The sequence below is a fragment of the Sus scrofa genome, chromosome 8 (genome assembly GCF_000003025.6).
Source record: "Sus scrofa isolate TJ Tabasco breed Duroc chromosome 8, Sscrofa11.1, whole genome shotgun sequence".
Classification (NCBI taxonomy): domain Eukaryota; kingdom Metazoa; phylum Chordata; class Mammalia; order Artiodactyla; family Suidae; genus Sus; species Sus scrofa.
Window position 1 is genome coordinate 118,866,028 of NC_010450.4, and position 17,714 is coordinate 118,883,741.

At 36.3% G+C, this 17,714-nt stretch overlaps 1 protein-coding gene across 1 annotated transcript in view; it reads right to left on the reverse strand.

The window, feature by feature from the left end:
* Nucleotides 1-17,714, reverse strand: part of BANK1 (B-cell scaffold protein with ankyrin repeats 1) — a 300,622-nt gene that overhangs the window by 51,676 nt on the left and 231,232 nt on the right. The window contains 1 exon segment of the mRNA XM_021101719.1: nt 1,440-1,518. Within this exon segment, the coding sequence (XP_020957378.1) occupies nt 1,440-1,518 (79 nt within the window).

The following is a 17,714-nucleotide window of genomic DNA, read 5'->3' on the forward strand; positions in this document are numbered from 1 at the left end:
TTAAAATTTATAATAAAACATATAACTTTAAAACAAGGCATCATGTATTAATATTTAGCATTGTTTTGTGTTCTACAATAACATTTAAAGAGTTTACTGATTTTGCCAAAGTATGCTAGTTAAGGCATTGTGTTTAATTTTATTTGATTTGCAGTCAACCCATCATTTGAAAAATTGATGGTCAGTAATATGCAGTTGAGCATCAACTGTGAACTGTCCAAAGTGCAGATGACCTGGGACAAGAGCATGCTTGATGTGTGAGGGGTCACTGCAGCTGTGAACAAGCCAGAGAGTGGTCAGAGGTGGGACCATAAAGATTATTTAGAGCCTTACAAGGATGATAGTACAATGAGAAGAAACTGGAGAACTTGGAACGAAAAGCGATTACTTCCTTTATGAAGCACAGAATATTAGGGGCAAATTGGGAGGCAGCTATTGCAGGGTTTTTTAATAGCCAGCTATTGGCATTTGGATAAGATAATCCTGTGTTTCATGAGGCATGTCCTGTGCATCATAGGACACTTAGCCTTATTTCTAGCAAAAATCCTTTCTCAAACTATGAAAAAAACAACAGAAGTATTCATTCATTGACAGGGGGTAGAAAATTGTGCTCCACTGAGAGCCCCTTTGCTACCGCAATAATCCAGGGAAGAGCTGATGACAGCGTGGACTGGAAGGAGTAACAGTGAAAGGGTGAGGAATGGCTGGACACTGGCTATGGTGAAAGCAGAGTCCACAGTACTATGTGACGGACTGGACAGAGGGAGAGAAAGTAAAAAGCCAAGGGTGATGCCAAGTTTTTGGACTAAGTCGAACAAGAAAGGAGTCTTCATTTACTGAGATAGGTGGAGCAGGTTTGGGAGCGGCAGGAATTAGAGTTTTGAGATTTGACAGTGGTTGGAGATGCCTATCAGACTTACAGGTGAAGATGGTGAGCAAGCTGTTGTAGGCCAGTGGAATCTGGCACGATGGGTTGAGTTAGGTATACGGAGGAAAACTCTTGAGTTAGTCTTCAGTTATGAGGATATAGAGTTACATTCTATTTCAGCCAAAGGGGATCTTAGAGAGTCTTAGTACAAACTTACTTCCTAGCTGAGAAAACTAATGTCTGAAAAGGATGTGATTTTGTTAAAAGAAAAAAAAAAAACTGAAAAAATATAGCTGTCAAATAGGATATTTACAGCAACCTGACTTTTGTATTCTCTTTGGGTAGGAAAAACTACTGGTGTTCGATTATTAAGCATTGAATTTATAAGTTTTTAAGTTAGCAAGACATTACAGTAGTATCTCTACCAGATAGTACACTAAAAGTCATTCAGTTCATTAACTATCTTTCTGTGCCCTCTGTTCTTTGCCATTCTCTCTTCGATTTTTCTTTACCAGTTATATATACTTTAATACAGATGCTATGTATAGATGTAACATACAGGAATACTTACTGGGAGAATGTGTACAAAAGGAGATAAAATCCTCTTCATAATCACTTTCCTGCTCATCATCTCCTCCAGCATCTTGGATCTGAAAAAAAAATGAGTATGACTTTCAATAATATAAATTAATCTAATAAACCTACATCTTGTTTACATATACCAAGTAGAAAGTTAATACCTGTGAAAATAAGAATTCGTTTTAAAGTTTTAATTTAAATACTTTGATTATATTACACATCTTAGCTTTATATCTGAGCCATCTATAATTTCTTTTGATGGCACATAGTATTAAAAGTGTAGCTGGACCAATAGAACAGTTACAGTAAACAACAAATACATTTTAAAATGGAACTTTTTGCGATTAAGATTCACAGCAATAGTTATGAAACTTTTGCAACAAATAACTCCTGAATAAAAATGAACACAACCATTTCTTTTTAAAACCATGAGCTTTGCTGCCTTTGAAAACGTCTGTATCTTTTAGCTGTCCAAACAATATTCTTAATCATATCAAGGGTTACACTACAGTGAAAGACAGTAAGACTGCAAAGGGGTTTGTTTTCCACCTTTTTTTTCCAATTCTGTAAATCCAATTATTTTATTTTTTTTACTGAAGTGCAGTTGATGTACAAATACATACATTTTCCATCTATAAATAGAAGAAGGAAACTAAGCGAATTTATGTTTGTTTTTCTGAAGTCCGTTCTACTACACTTAGAAGGGAGAATTACTGAGGAGGCACAGAAACCTGTTCTCTTTGGAATTGCTAAGGCTTTATTTATATTCTTTGAAGGAGACATGGGGTCTAAAGTAGGGGAACACATTAGCGCTTGTAGAGAAAGCTAAGTAACAGCAGTGACAGTTCTGTATGTAGAGAAAGAGATGGAGCTTGGTTGCATTAACATAGGTCACATTTAGTTATCATGAACTCCACGCAATTATTCAAATGATTTATGCTTTTGTTAATAAAATTGATTGAAATGATTAGGCCATTTGCTCTGTATCTTGAATGTCCCTTTAAAAATTAGAAGCATCCTTATTAAAGCATTATTAAATTTATAACAATCTTGGTGTGATGGGTATTGGACTTCATCAGTTTGGTTTGTCACCCACTTTGGTCAATGGGAGCCCAATGGAATTTGCTTTTTTTTTAAAAAAAAAAAACAACAAAACTAATCCTACCCAGAGAAGCAGCACAGTTTTTGATTTTCTCTAGAATCTTGAAAATAAAAATCTCTAATATTTTTATAGTAAGCCTGATACAAAAGCATCTTCTTTTTCTATTTAAATCATTATTTTTTTTCATTTGTGGACATAAGCAAATACTAATGTGAAAAGTCATATAACTTTACTAGGGAGATTGGCATGTTGACTCATAGTTGTATGCTTTGGTATTACATTGTCGATATGCCCATTTTTTTGTTGTTAATTAGCCTGACCTCTATGTTTCATCAGGTAGATCAAGAATACATTAAAAATCCATAATAGTCTTAAAATCATATCAATAAATCTTTACTAGTTGAATAACAGGAATGGTTTTCAAAGAATTCAGGAATTATGCGAAAATTTCCTATATACTATTTACAAGTCTAGACACTATGAGTTCAAAATCAGTGTGCATTAAAGAGCCTGTGGGCAAGTATGTAGGTGTATGTGTGTGTGCTGAGGTTGAAATCTAATGGAATCATTTTTATGTTATAGCTTAAGCTTTATGACATTTGCACAAACACATAAGCCTAAAAATGTCTTGAAGGAAGTGGCTTTCAAATTTAAAAAATAGCCAAATTTGACTGATTTGAGCACTGTCATAGCTATTACCTGAAATTGATATTTTGTATAATCTGGCTATGTTGAAAGTATTAGTTTTCTCAGAAATGAAATGATCTTTAGACATATGTGCACTAAAAAACAACTGCGTCGTACTGGAGTTCGTCACACTTATAATCATTTATTTTGGAAAAATGCGCTGGATCTAGTGATATATTAATAACTGTGTCTGGTGAAATTAAAGATGGTCTAAAAGACAGGTGTAATGGCAGTCGGATACCTAGTTGCTTTAATACTCTGCTGTGTGGTACAGTGGGCAGAGCATGTATTTTCAGTTAGTCTAAGAACAAATCATAGTTCTGTTCTATTTTATTTATTAGCTCTGTGACAATGGGCAAGAACCTTTACTCCAAATTTCAATATTCTATATTGTAAAATGTGGACAGTAATATCTATGCCATCAATTTTCTAGGAAGTTTAAATTGGAAAATGTAAGGAAAACGTGTATCACATCTACCACACAGTAAGGGCTCAAAAAAATATGACCTGCATATGTTAGCTTTTCAACTTCATCCAATGAAGTGTAGATCTACATTAAAGTAAGCACGGTGACCACACTGATTTTTTTCTTTTTTCTTTTCTTTTTAGGGCCGCACCCTCGCATATGGAAGTTCCCAGGCTGGGGGGTCCAATCAGACCTACAGCTGCCGGCCTATGCCACAGCCACAGCAACACAGGATACGAGCTGTGTCTGTAAACTATACCACAACTCACAGTAACTCTGGATCCCCAACCCACTGATCGAGGCCAGGGATTGAATCTGCATCCTCACGGATCCTAGTCAGGCTTGTTACCACTGCACAACAACAGGAACTCCTGACCCCAACCCACTGATCGAGGCCAGGGATTGAATCTGCATCCTCACGGATCCTAGTCAGGTTTCTTACCACTGCACAACAACAGGAACTCCTGACCACACTGATTTGCTGAGGGAATATCAATAATGAGCCAATCATTATTTAACTTATTTCTTCTGAAGTATGTGCCTTTACAAGCTCTGCTATGACAAAGAACTTTCTATCTGATCTGATAAGCTATCTGATAAACTTTCTATCTGATCAAAGTGTGAAGTATGATTTTGTTATTGAAAACACCATTATGAGAGTTCCCACTGCGGCTCAGCAGGCTAAGTACCAGACTAATATCCATGAGGTTGTGGGTTCCATCCGTGGCCTCACTCAGTGCGTAGAGGATCCGGCATTGCTACAAGCTGCATGTGCAGCTCAGATCTGGCTTTGCTATGCTGTAGGCCAGCAGCTACCACTCCAGTTTGACCCCTAGCCTGGGAACTTACATTTGTGGCAGGTGTGTCCCTAAAAAGATAAAAAATTTTTAAAAAATCTGCTATAATTTATAAGCTAAGAGAAATGGTAAGAATCAGAGATGTTTAATTTTTTAGTAAGTTTCTTTATCTGGGTCTAGAGTCTGACTTCATTCAAAATTCATTGTAAATTCATAAATCAGATATTTATGCAGGCCTACTGTGTGCTAATACCCTGATAGTAATTAAGGTAATATTTTAAAAGAGACAATTCACGCTCTCAAAAATATCACATTTTTACCAGGAGGGGAAATTAGTAAAATAATTAGAATATGATATTTTATTTATTCCATTACCATAAACTCAGTCCTTACAGGTGAAATGGAGAACTAAGAATTAATCAGATAACCAGGGCAGTTTTACTCATTTGCTTTTTGGGTGAGGAGATTGGATTAAACAATGACCTTGAAACTTGCCTTGATTCCCACTTGTGCAAATGAAAAATCCAGCTTAAACAATAAAATCTATTAGCTGAACATACTCAGTGTAATACTCCAGCCCTCAGATAGTCCTTGTAGCATACATTTTTTAATAAAAGTAAAATCATTCATTGTCAAAGATAAAAGAACTTCTTTCTAACTGCAGTATACAGGGCTTTGGCATCTAGCACTGTACAAATTAATCATAATATTCTAATTTTGAGGGAGTGAATAAAAACAATCTTCACATGGCAGTTGGTTTCCAAATATTTTTTATGAGATTCTGAAGATAGTGTAATTAGCCCAACTCTTGCCCAACTTCCATGGAGTTAATTATAAATGATTCTGCCAGCACTAAAGCATATGAAAGTCTGTAGAATAAGATATATATAAATAAATATATATATATGTCTCTGAAGAGTAACACACTGATATTGTAATATTTTATTTGTTATCCAAGATGAACACAATAGGCTGCAGAATCTGCAATAATATTCCAATTAAAATGATAAAAATTTTTCCTACTAAATGCTAAGGATGAACAATGTTATATGAAAGCTATGAATGATGGCAAACATAGAAAAGTTTTTTCAAAGGCATATTTTAAGAGCATAATATTTTAGCTCTCATTGCATCTTTCAAGAGAATTTGTTGCTCCTTAGGCCATCTGGGCACATGGCCTAGAAGAAGATTCATGTAATTTCTCACGCAAGTTTCTTTTCATATAATGGGAATTGGAATCCTGAATGTAAAAATTAAATAGGAACTCTGTCTGTGATTGGGAGAGGAATGAGTTAGACTAAAATAGATGTGGAGTGGTTAAACTCGCAGAGGGGAAAAATGGATATTTTCCTTAGTTATAGGCCACAATTTTGTTAGAATAACTTGAGGATATATGCTCTATTTTTTTTTTTTTTTTTTGGCTGCAGCCATAGCATGTGGAAGTTCCAGGGGCTGTACCTGAGCCACAGCTGCAACCCAAGCCACAGCAGTGACAATGCCAGATCCCCAACCTGCTGCACCCCCAGGGAATTCCAATATGCTCTACTTTTTAGACAGAATCTTCATGTAATAAATTAAGTGTTGAGGAGTTCCCGTCATGGCGCAGTAGTTAACAAATCCGACTAGGAACCATGAGGTTGTGGGTTCGGTCCCTGCCCTTGCTCAGTGGGTTAACGATCCGGCGTTGCCATGAGCTGTGGTGTAGGTTGCAGACGCGGCTCGGATCCCGCGTTGCTGTGGCTCTGGTGTAGGCCAGTGGCTACAGCTCCGATTCGACCCCTAGCCTGGGAACCTCCATATGCCGCGGGAGCGGCCCAAAGAAGTAGCAAAAAAAAAAAAAAAAAAAAAAAGGTTTAAAATAAATAAATAAATAAAGTGTTGAAGAGGCACTTTGACCAGGTGGGCACAGGTTAGAAGTCTCATTCTACACAATGAGAAATTGAAGTTTTTAATTGTAACCAACAAAACCTGGTGCAGTGAAAAGAACAGGTGCCAAGGGGACAGGCCACAGTTTCATTTGAAAGTTCACAGAAAGTGGGGGGGGAAAAACAGCAGAAATATTGAAACCTATTTGCTCAAACTTAGGAAAACAAATCTGAAAGTGTTTAGCTTTCTGGAGGGTTGGCTTCATCAGGTGGCTCATCTCCTGTTCTGATCTCAACTAGTTCAGTGTGTTCACCCCAACTCTCTTCTCACTTTGAGGCCACCCTCCAGCCAATCTCCCCAGGTAGTGACACACTGGGCCCTGGTCCTGATGCTGACAGCTCCTGGTCTTTGTCTCTGTCCATCATGCAGCTCTAACTACACTTGTGTACTTCAAGCTTGGGCACTTGATGCTTTTACCATAGTCTAGCCCTATTTTGATAGTGTTTGTTTCTAATACACCATAGCTGTGGCTACATTTGTGAGGTACTAGCAAACTTTATTGGACAATATTCCTGGTTTGAATTTGGATATCTTGTCACTACAATGTGAATGATTAAATTAAATCCATTCCTTTGTTAAAGCTGTAGTTGTAAAAGTAAAAAACAGTTATCTTCATTTAAAATTATGGAATCGTACTAAGTGAAGTAAATCAGAAAGAGAAAGAAAAATACCATATGATATCACTTATATCTGGAATCTAATATATGGCACAAATGAACCTTTCCACAGAAAAGAAGCTCATGGACGTGGAGAACAGACTTGTGGTTGTCAAGAAGGGGGGCAGGGAGTGGGATGAACTGGGAATCGGGGGTTAATAGATGCAAACTATTGCATTTGGAGTGGATAAGCAATGAGATCCTGCTGTATAGCACTGGGAACTACATTTAGTCACTTGTGACGGAGCATGATAGAAGATAATGTGAGAAAAAGAATGTGTGTGTGTGTGAGACTGGGTTAATTTTCTGTACAGTAGAAAAGTGACAGAACACTGTAAACCAATTATAATGGAAAAAATAAAATTATGGAATTCAAAGTCTGAAAGGAGCCTGTGGATAATTAGTTTATTCTCTTGTTCCTATACCGATATAATATTAAAAACATGTGTCAATAAAGATATAAACATTTAGATATTTTTCTAAGCAAGTTTCTTTTTTAAATGTAGTTTATGGTCTGCATTGCCCAACCCTTGATAAATTGGCTTTTCCTGGGTTCCACACTTGTCCCTCTTTTCACGGAATGGGCTATCTTATCCATTCTACTGTCTTTATTTTATAGCTCTGTCAGTATGATTCCTGGACATGTCAATTGCTCCGAAATTTTCTGAGGCCTATAGGCTAGGATTCAGCAAAGAATAACAGAAGAAAACAATCATATGAGCAAAAGAAAAAACTTGGAGAGAGAGATCTGAGAACAATCAGGAGAGGGGGTACTTTTGACTGAAAGTCTGTGTCCTCTCCAAGTTCATATGCTGAACTCCTAATGCTCAAGATGATGGTATTAGGAGGTGGAGGTTTTGGGAAAGCAATTAGGTTTTGACGGTGGGGCCCTTATGAAAGAGAACTCACAAAGATCCCTCATTCCTTCCATCATATGTCACAGTGTGTAGAGAGCCATCCATGAACCAGGAAGAGTGCCCTCACCAGACATCAAATCTGCGGGCACTTGATCTTGTACTTCCTAGCCTCTGGAATTGTGAGAAATACATGTTTGCTGTTTATTAGCCACTCCGTTTATGGTATAGCAGCCCTATAGCTTAACACAGAGTATTTCAAGTACATTACAATGTTATATGCTTAATCAAGTGTAAAAAAGAAAAGCTCTGAAAACAGCTTATGTAATTTTTCAGTCAAGGTCACAGGTGTTGCTGGTGAGCAGAATTGTGTGAATTCATCCTGGAATGAATCTTGAAGAGTAAAATGGGAGCAAAGAATGAGAGGCATTATGTATACAGAGTTTCCTTTCAGGAACCATGATGTGAGGAAGGGTTACAGGATATCTGTGCTTAAGAATTGTTTTTCAAAAACTGAGTTAAAGATGTCAGTGAATGATGATTTATTGCAGGTAAAGGCTACAGAGCTACAAGTGAAACATCTAAGCCTACATGCACAGAATACTGTATCATGCAATGTAAGCTATACAAATATGAATGTTGTATGATTCAATACCTCAAATATTTTACCATTCGTGAGGAAGAGAAGGGCACAGATAAAGCAAAATAAAACAAGCTTTTAATATAGCTATATAATATATGCATATGAACATATATAAATATTTCAAAATATTTTTGGCAATATTTTACCAGTAATGATAAAATACTTGAGGTATGGAATCATACATATTCACATTTGTGTATTTCACATTATACTATATATATACACATATATATATACACACACACATATGTGTATATATATAATTTCCATTGGATAATTGGAAAAGAACATTTTGGAATAGGTGGTATTCAAGCTGATTCTTAAAGGATATATATGGTTTTAATCTGTAAAGAAAGGGCAAAAGCAAATTCTTGTCTGATGGGTAAGCATGACTGAAAGAGCAAGAAGACTTGGTGAATGGCTCACAGTTGGTCCGATTAGGTTGTATGCAGAGATATATTTGAATGACAAGTTGTGGTGGTGCATTAAGGTTTTATTTTATAAAGTTTTAAATACTTTTGAGTATGTAATTATTTCCTAAGAAGTGGGAAGTAGCATTATCCTATTTGTATCTTAGAAAACTAATTCTGGCAACAGTAGGTAATAGGGAAAGGGGATGATTTTAACAAAGTGAAGGGTAATGAGAACCAGTGAAAGAAAATACTTAATGGAGAAAGCCAACTTAAATATCCAAGAGATGGGTTATTATAAGCATCAGTAAAAAAGGATGGAGGAAAGGGGTTAAATATGACCATGTAAGTTTTTGTTCAACTCAGTAGTATCTGGTTACCAGTTCTAGCGCCTCTAATGCTCTTTTTAAGGACACTCCAAATAATTCTTGCCACTTAAAGATAAGTACACTGTAAAGAATGTCCTTAGTGATTTGATAGGGATTGCACTGAATCTGCAGATTGCCTTGGACAGTACAGCTATTTTGACAATATTGACTCTTCCAGTCCAAGAGTATGATATATCTTTCCATCTGTTTGTGTTGTCTTTGACATATTTCATCAGTGTCTTATAGTTTTCAGAGTATAGGTCTTTTGTCTCTTTAGGTAAGTTTATTCCTAGGTATTTTATTCTTTTTGGAGCTATGGTAAACGGGGTGGTTTCTCTGAGTTCTCTTTCTGATCTTTCATTGCTGGTTTATGTAATCAATTTCTGTGAATTAATTTTGTATCCTGCAACACTGCCAAATTTGTCAATGAGTTCTAACAGTTTTCTGGTAGACTCTTTAGGGTTTTCTAGGTATAGTATCATATCTGCAAACAGTGACAGTTTTACTTATTCTTTTCCAATTTGGATTCCTTTTATATCTTTTTCTTCTCCAATTGCTGTGACTAGGACTTCAAAACTATGTTGAATAGTAGTGGTTAAAACGGACATCCCTGTTTTGTTCTTAATCTTGGTGGAAATGTTTTCAGTTTTTAAGCATTGAAAATGATATTAGCTGTGAGTTTTTCATGTATGGCTTTTATTATTGAGGTAGGTTACCTTTATGTCCACTCTCTGGAGAGTGTTTAGCAGAAACCAGTGTTGAATTTTGTCAAAAGCTTTTTTTCTGCATCTATTGAGAGGATCATGTGGTTTTTATTTTTCAGTTTGTTGATGTTATCACACTGATTGATTTGTGTATACTGAAGAATCCTTGCATCCTTGGGATAAATTCCACTTGATCATGGTGTACGATCCTTTTAAAATTTGTATGAAAACACAAAAGACCCTGAATACCCAAAGAAATATTGAAAAAGAAAAACGGAAATAGAGGAATCAGGCTCCCTGACTTCAGACAATACTACAGAACTACAGTTATCAAAACAGTATGGTACTGGCACAAAAACAGAAATATAGATCAATGGAACAGGATAGAAAGCCCAGAAATAAATGCAAGCACCTCTGGTCAACTAATCTATGACAAAGGAGGCAAGAATATACAGTGGAAGAAAGATAGTCTCTTCAATAAGTGGTGCTGGGAAAACTGGACAACTACATGTAAAAGAATGAAATTAGAACATTCTCTGACACCATACACAAAAATAAACCCAAAATTAATTAAAGACCTAAATATAAGGCCAGATACTATAAAACTCCTAAAGGAAAACATAGGCAGCATGTTCTTTGACATAAGTCATGGCAACATCTTGTTTGATCCAGCTTATAAAATAATGGCAATAAAGACAAAAATAAACAATGTGACCTAAAGAAACTCAAAAGCTTTTGCATAGCAAAGGAAACCATTAAAAAAAAAAAAAAAAAGACAACCCACAGAATGGTAGAAAATGATGCAAGGGCTCATCTCCAAAAGATACAAATAACTCATACAACTCAATAACAATAGCAACAAAACAAACAACCCAACTGAAAAATGGGCAGAAGACCTAAATAGACATTTCTCCAAAGAAGACATATAGATGGACAACAGGCACATAGGAAAATGCTCAACATCGCTAATTTTTAGAGAAATGCAAATCAAAACTACAATAGGTAGCACTTCACACCACTCAGAATGCCTGTCATTAACAAGTCAATAAATGCTGGAAAGGGTATGTAGAAAAGGGTTCCTTCCTTCCTACACTGTTGGTGGAAATGTAAATTGGTACAACCATTGTGGAAAAGAGAATGGAAGTACTTCAGAAAATTAAATATAGAACTACCATGTGATCAGGCAATCCCACTCCTGGGCATTTATCCAGACAAAACACTCATTCAAAAAATACATGCACCCCTATATTCATCACAGCATTATTCAGAATAGCCAAGACTTGGAAACAATGCAAATGTCCATTGACAGATGAATGGATTAAGAAGATGTAGTACATACACACAATGGAATACTACTCAGGCATTAAAAAGGACAAACTAATGCCACTTGCAGCAACATGGGTGGAACCAGAGATTCTCATACTAAGTGAAATACGTCAGAAGGAGAAAGACAAATACTATATGATATCACTTATTTGTGGAATCTAAAATATGGTACAGATGATCCTATCTACAAAACTGAAACAGATCAGGACCGAGGAGGGCAAACTTGTGGTTTCAAGGGGGAGTGGTAAGGGAGTAGGATGGACAAGGAGTTTGGGATTTTTGGATGAAAACTTAAATCTGGAATAGATGGACAATGGGGCCCTACTGTACCGCACAGAGAACTATGTGTGATTGGGTCACTTCGCTGTACAGCAGAAATTGAAAAAACACTGTAAATCAACTATATTTTAATAAAAAAAGATGAGTACACTGATTAAAAACACCTTTTCTATGCAATTTGAGATGAGAGATTGATGTCAAGATATAATATCAATATCTGGAATATCCTTTACATTGCTTCATGTAAAACTTGAAAATATATTTGGAATACATACATGACTATAAATGGTGAGTCTTCCAACATCTTTATGAAGTTAAGAAGTTTACCAACTTAGGAAAACAGAATTAGTTAATTGTATGATGGTCAAATAAACTATTAATTTGCTCAACAGGTCTTAAATATGATAACATGTTGGTAGAACTGAATTGTGGAATAACTTAGGTACAGAGTCTACATTAAATTATAAACATACAAAAATGATTAGATACAAGCAATTGAACATCAAACTATAAATTAAACAATCAAATTTTATAATATTCTTTTCTAAAAAATTTAAACAATTTGTAAACAAGTCTGCCATGAAGTCAAAATGATTAATTGGGTATTAGGTATGTCTGAAAAATACACTGAAAACAAAAAACATGTACTTGTGTCCAACATTTAGAAATGAAGACAGACGGAGAATAGACAGCAGAAGGAAGGGGTTTGGTAAAAGGGAAAAATATCAGAGATAGGAGGATATAATCATACAAATTGAAGTTCAAAGGTAAGAGACAGAGAATCCTTCTTAAATAAGCTTCCTCAACTTCAGAACGGTATTCAGAACTCAACTAGACCATTTTTTTTTTTTTTTTTGTCTTTTTACCATTTCTAGGGCCGCTCCTGTGGCATATGGAGGTTCCCAGGCTAGGGGTCGAATCGGAGCTGTAGCCATCGACTTACACCAGGGCCACAGCAACGCGGGATCCGAGCCACGTCTGCAACCTACACCACAGCTCACGGCAACGCCGGATCCTTAACCCACTGAGCAAGGTCAGGGATCGAACCCGCAACCTCATGGTTCCTAGTCAGATTTGTTAACTGCTGAACCACGACGGGAACTCCAAAGACCATTTTTTTTAAGAGGAACAAATTTCTGGTTCAGGTGACTTTACTAAAACACACAAAAACTCAACCCTGGCCAATTCTTAATATGTAGCTTAGATATACCATCTATTTTCAAGCATGAAGAACTATTGCTAACCTCGGTCAATCAATATTTATTAAATATTTTCATCACACAAAATGCTAGCAAGTTTCCTGGAGATATACAAAATACATAACATATAATATGTTCCCAGGATATTTAGAGAGGAAAATAAAAATAAAACATATGAAATAATTATAGTCCCTTAAGTGTTTGGTTTGACTAAAGGGTGCAGTAGAAGATAGAAAGATGAAATTATTTTAGGTTTGAATAACTAGAGCTAGAATTTTTTTTTTTTTAATTTTTTTTTTGGGTTTTTGCTGTTTCTTTGGGCTGCTCCTGCGGCATATGGAGGTTCCCAGGCTAGGGGTCTAATCGGAGCCGTAGCCGCCAGCCTACGCCAGAGCCACAGCAACACGGGATCCGAGCCGCGTCTGCAACCTACACCACAGCTCACGGCAACGCCGGATCCTTAACCCACTGAGCAAGGGCAGGGACAGAACCCGCAACCTCATGGTTCCTAGTCGGATTCGTTAACCACTGCGCCATGACGGGAACTCCCTACAGCTAGAATTTGAAGGATAGGTATTCTTTTGAGAGGTAAATCTTAGCAGCTAATGAGTGCTTGAATAGATGAATAAACTATAAATGAGTTGATGGAAGAAGAAATAGGTGGATGTTCCCTGTAAAGAGAATGGTGCAAGCAAAAGCGAGACTGATTAAGTCACATGCAGAAGGCAAAGGGCAAAGCTGTCCAATCAATGAAACGGGTGAATCTTGGGGAAAAGAGGAATTTTGATAGAACGAGTGGAGTCAACATTGCTTATTTACTCCAGTTATGGTGGTTGGAAATATCCCCAGATGACAGTATGATGATGAGTGATATTACTATTAAACATCCCATCTATAAATATATGTAGCTTACACAGGGTAGAATTTTGAGCCCAGATGTATCATCTCACTGACCTGAATTCAAATCTTAACTATTATCTTTACTGCTCACATGAGCTCAAGCAAATTCTTCTCTCTTGGTCTCCCTAGATGTAAAAATAAGCTTAAAAGTAACTTAGCTCTCAGGATTATTGTAAAAATTAAATAAGAAAACACATTTCAAGCACTTAGTACAGAGCTTGGCACATAGAAGGCACTCAACAACTGTTATTTCTAGCATCTCCATTAAGGTCATTAGTATAGGATGAATTTTATTTAGGATGAATTTTTATGTTCCCCTATTTTTTTCATATTACTAAATTATGCTTACATCAAAATATATACTCAATTACAAGAACAAATAAAGGTCAGTTTTCTTCAAGCTGGAATGTAAAGACTAAAAATAGGAGTTCCCATTGTGGCTTAACACATTGTGGCTTAAGAACCCGACTAGTATCCATGAGGACGCCTGTTCAATCCCGGGCCTCCTTCAGTGGGTGAAGGTTCCAGCATTGCTGCAAGCTGTGGCATAGGATGAGACTGAAACAGCCCATTCCAGCTGGTCCCACTTTCTGGGATCATTTTCATGGGGCTGGAGCCAAGGGTACAACTGGATGTGGTGGGTAGAACTGAAAGTTTTCATGTTGAAGCTGGGGCTGCCCAGATGCAGCTCCAATCCTGCATAGCTGTGGTGTAGTCCAACAGCTGTAGTAGATCTGACTCGACCCCTAGCCTGGGAACTTCTATATGCCATGGATGTGGCCCTAAAGACAAAAACAAAACAAAAAAGCAAACAAAAATCTCCAAATAGTGGTCTCTGTAGCTTACAATGATTTTAAAATTTATCTCTGTTTTCAAGTGTGAGGAATCACAAGACAGATGTGACAATGGGCCAATTAAGCTAATGGAAATTAAGCAGGGCTTCCGGGTAGGATGTGTAAGCTGTAGACTGAAATTCTCCTGAGGCACCACTTCCATGGACTGTGATACCTAATGTACCCTAAGAGCTGGAGATCAGCAGCGTTTTGAGGAGAGGGGTCTCTCATGTGATTCTCTGGTGTTCAGTTCCCATGTGATTTTTAATTCATTTTTACAATATTGATAGTACAACCAAGACTTGTTTCAACTACTATTAAAACTAGCTTGCCTTCTTTCAGCATAAAATGATGGGAAGGAGGATAGTGGCTAACTCGGAAGGGTGCTTCCTCGTGGGCACTAGGGAAGGAGAAATGGGCCATGGATGAGATGCACAGCACAAAGGTGAGTGAGTAGTCAAGAACTGACAGAAGAACATGGCTTTGATGAGCCCTGAACCTATGACTGCTGCATGCATAACCTTAACTCTGATTTTCTATTCTTATAATAACAAATGCATATATCAGACACTGCTGGAAAGCTTTGCTATTAACAATTCTAAAATCTTGAAATCATTTTTAGTGTCATAATCATAAGTTTAAAAAAAGGTAAACCTGTGTAGAGGAAACACAAAATACTATGTCAAAATTATAAATCTTTATAGTGCTTTTAACATTCCAGTTAAATCAAAAAATTTCAAAACATGCTTTCATTTGAGTAAAACTAGATAATGGATGAATTTCATGTTTCCAAGTTGGCAGCTTAGAGTTAGTGCAGAGGTAGCCAGGGTTACATTTATGTTGACGATTACTAAGAATACACCTTTTTTTTTTCTTTTTTTCTGAGTTTTTGATGATTTGAGTGAGGGTCAAAGAGAACCGAATGGATATAAAAAAAAAAAAAAATCAGGGCCCAGCAATAAAAGGTTAGCATTGTCATCATCACAATTGTTGGACATGTCATTTCTCTAAAAACAGAAAAGTTTAAGTGGTTTCCGAAACCTAAGCCAGAAGCAAACATAAAACACCACTTAGAGACCCAGCAATTTCCCACAAAGATTATACTCTTCGGTTGTTAGATAATAAGCGTTATTTGACAAATGAGGCAAAAGACCCTTCCAGTTTATTACTATCAGAAAATATGTGTTTTTTTGACAAATTAAATAGAAATATTCTTAAAGCTTATACTGTTGCAAATCTATTCCCAGTAGGTATTTATATGGCTGGAATAATATCCAGCTTTGAAATACAGAATTAGAAGAGTCAATTCTATTGATCAGAGTATTTAAAACATGAAAGATCAACAGTCAGAAAAGGTGAATCATAAATTAATGAAGACATGGTGGGATAGCAAATAAAATTTCTAACCACAAACCTTCAATTTGAAGGCAGGTAACAATTCAGAAGAGACTGTTCTTATGTGAAAAAGTCACCAGAGATAAAAGTATTAATGCTTATTTTATGTATGTGGATTTAATATTATTTTTGATACACTGCAACACACCGTAATACTCTCAAGTATTTTCATTTTACATTTAAATTGTGGAATTGAACTAGCAACAATATAATACCATTTAGTAGCAGAGCAGAATCTCATAATCAGAGAAACCAGAGATGCACACATATGCTCAACAAATAATTTTGCTTATTAAAAACAATTTTCACCCCATCTTAATTTAGTAGATTACATTAGAATAAATTATCAGAAGATTTACCATTCCAATGTACTCTAAAGAGGAAATACACTCTTAGATCTTTTTTTTTGGTCTTTTGTCTCTTTTAGGGCCACACCTGAAGCATATGAGGTTCCCAGGCTAGGGGCTGAATTGGATCTACACAACGCAGGATCCGAGCTGCATCTGTGACCTACACCACAGCTCACAACAATGCTGGATCCTTAACCCACTGAGTGAGGCCAGGGATCAAACCCACGTCCTCCTGGATACTAGCCGGCTCCGTTAACCACTGAGCCACGAGGGGGAACTCCCACTCTTAGATCTTATCTCAATATAGATCTATTTAAAGAACATTAAACAAAAATGTATTGCTATGTACCAGAAGCAGCCAAAGCTGTAGTAGTTAATACTGGCCTAAACCAATTAAAAGTAAATTTGCAATGCATTTAAAGTAAAATAAAATGGAAAACTTTTGCAGTGGGAAAAACAACATGGTTATATATTAAAGACACATATTTCCCCCTACATCAGCATGTAAAATCAACATAGAAGAGAATCAATAAAGCCAAGTAATTCACTTTGGGAGAAAAACATCATTTTTTTTTTTTTTTAGCCCAGAAATATGAAAGCCTTTAACTTGTAATAGTGAAATAAATTTTATTTTGTGGGGACCCCAACCAAAATACTAAGGATGCTGCTGTTTATAATCTATAATTACTGTACAAAGAGCCTCATCTCACTTCATTCTTGCCACTGAGAATTGCAAATTGTCTTGTAAGGTAGTAGCCTGGCATTTTCAAGCTTCAATTGCTTTATTTGGCAGAATTCAGTAGCTTGTGAAAATAATTCCTAATCGTCACATTCATAGCCTAGAGGAAATCAGGGTGTGTCTAATATCCATTTTCATCTGGAAGTAACTCCATGAGTGTGCAACCTTACATGAAGTTTAAATTTGTCTAACGCAGTTTATCTTTAGCTTTACATATCTTGTGAGAAAGATTTATCTGGTTCTAAATGTAGATGGCTGTTCATTTCCAAATAGGAGACCTTGGCCTTTAACTGAAGACTGGGTTCACAACAGGATATGTCAAGTTTAAGACAGCTTCTTAAGTTAAAAAGAAATCCCATTATCAATATGGTCAACTCATCTTTGACAAAGCAATGAAGGCAATACAATGGAGCCAAGAGAATCTCTTCAACAAATGATGCTGGCACAAATTGGCTCTACATGTCAAAGATGAATTGAGACATAGATTTAATACCCTCCACAAAAGTTAACCCCAAATGGACCAAAGACCTGAAAGTAAAATGCAAAATTATAAAATTCACAGAAAATAACATAGGAAAAACCTAGATAGTCTTGGGTATGGTGATGCCTTTTTTTCGTTTTGTTTTCTTTTTA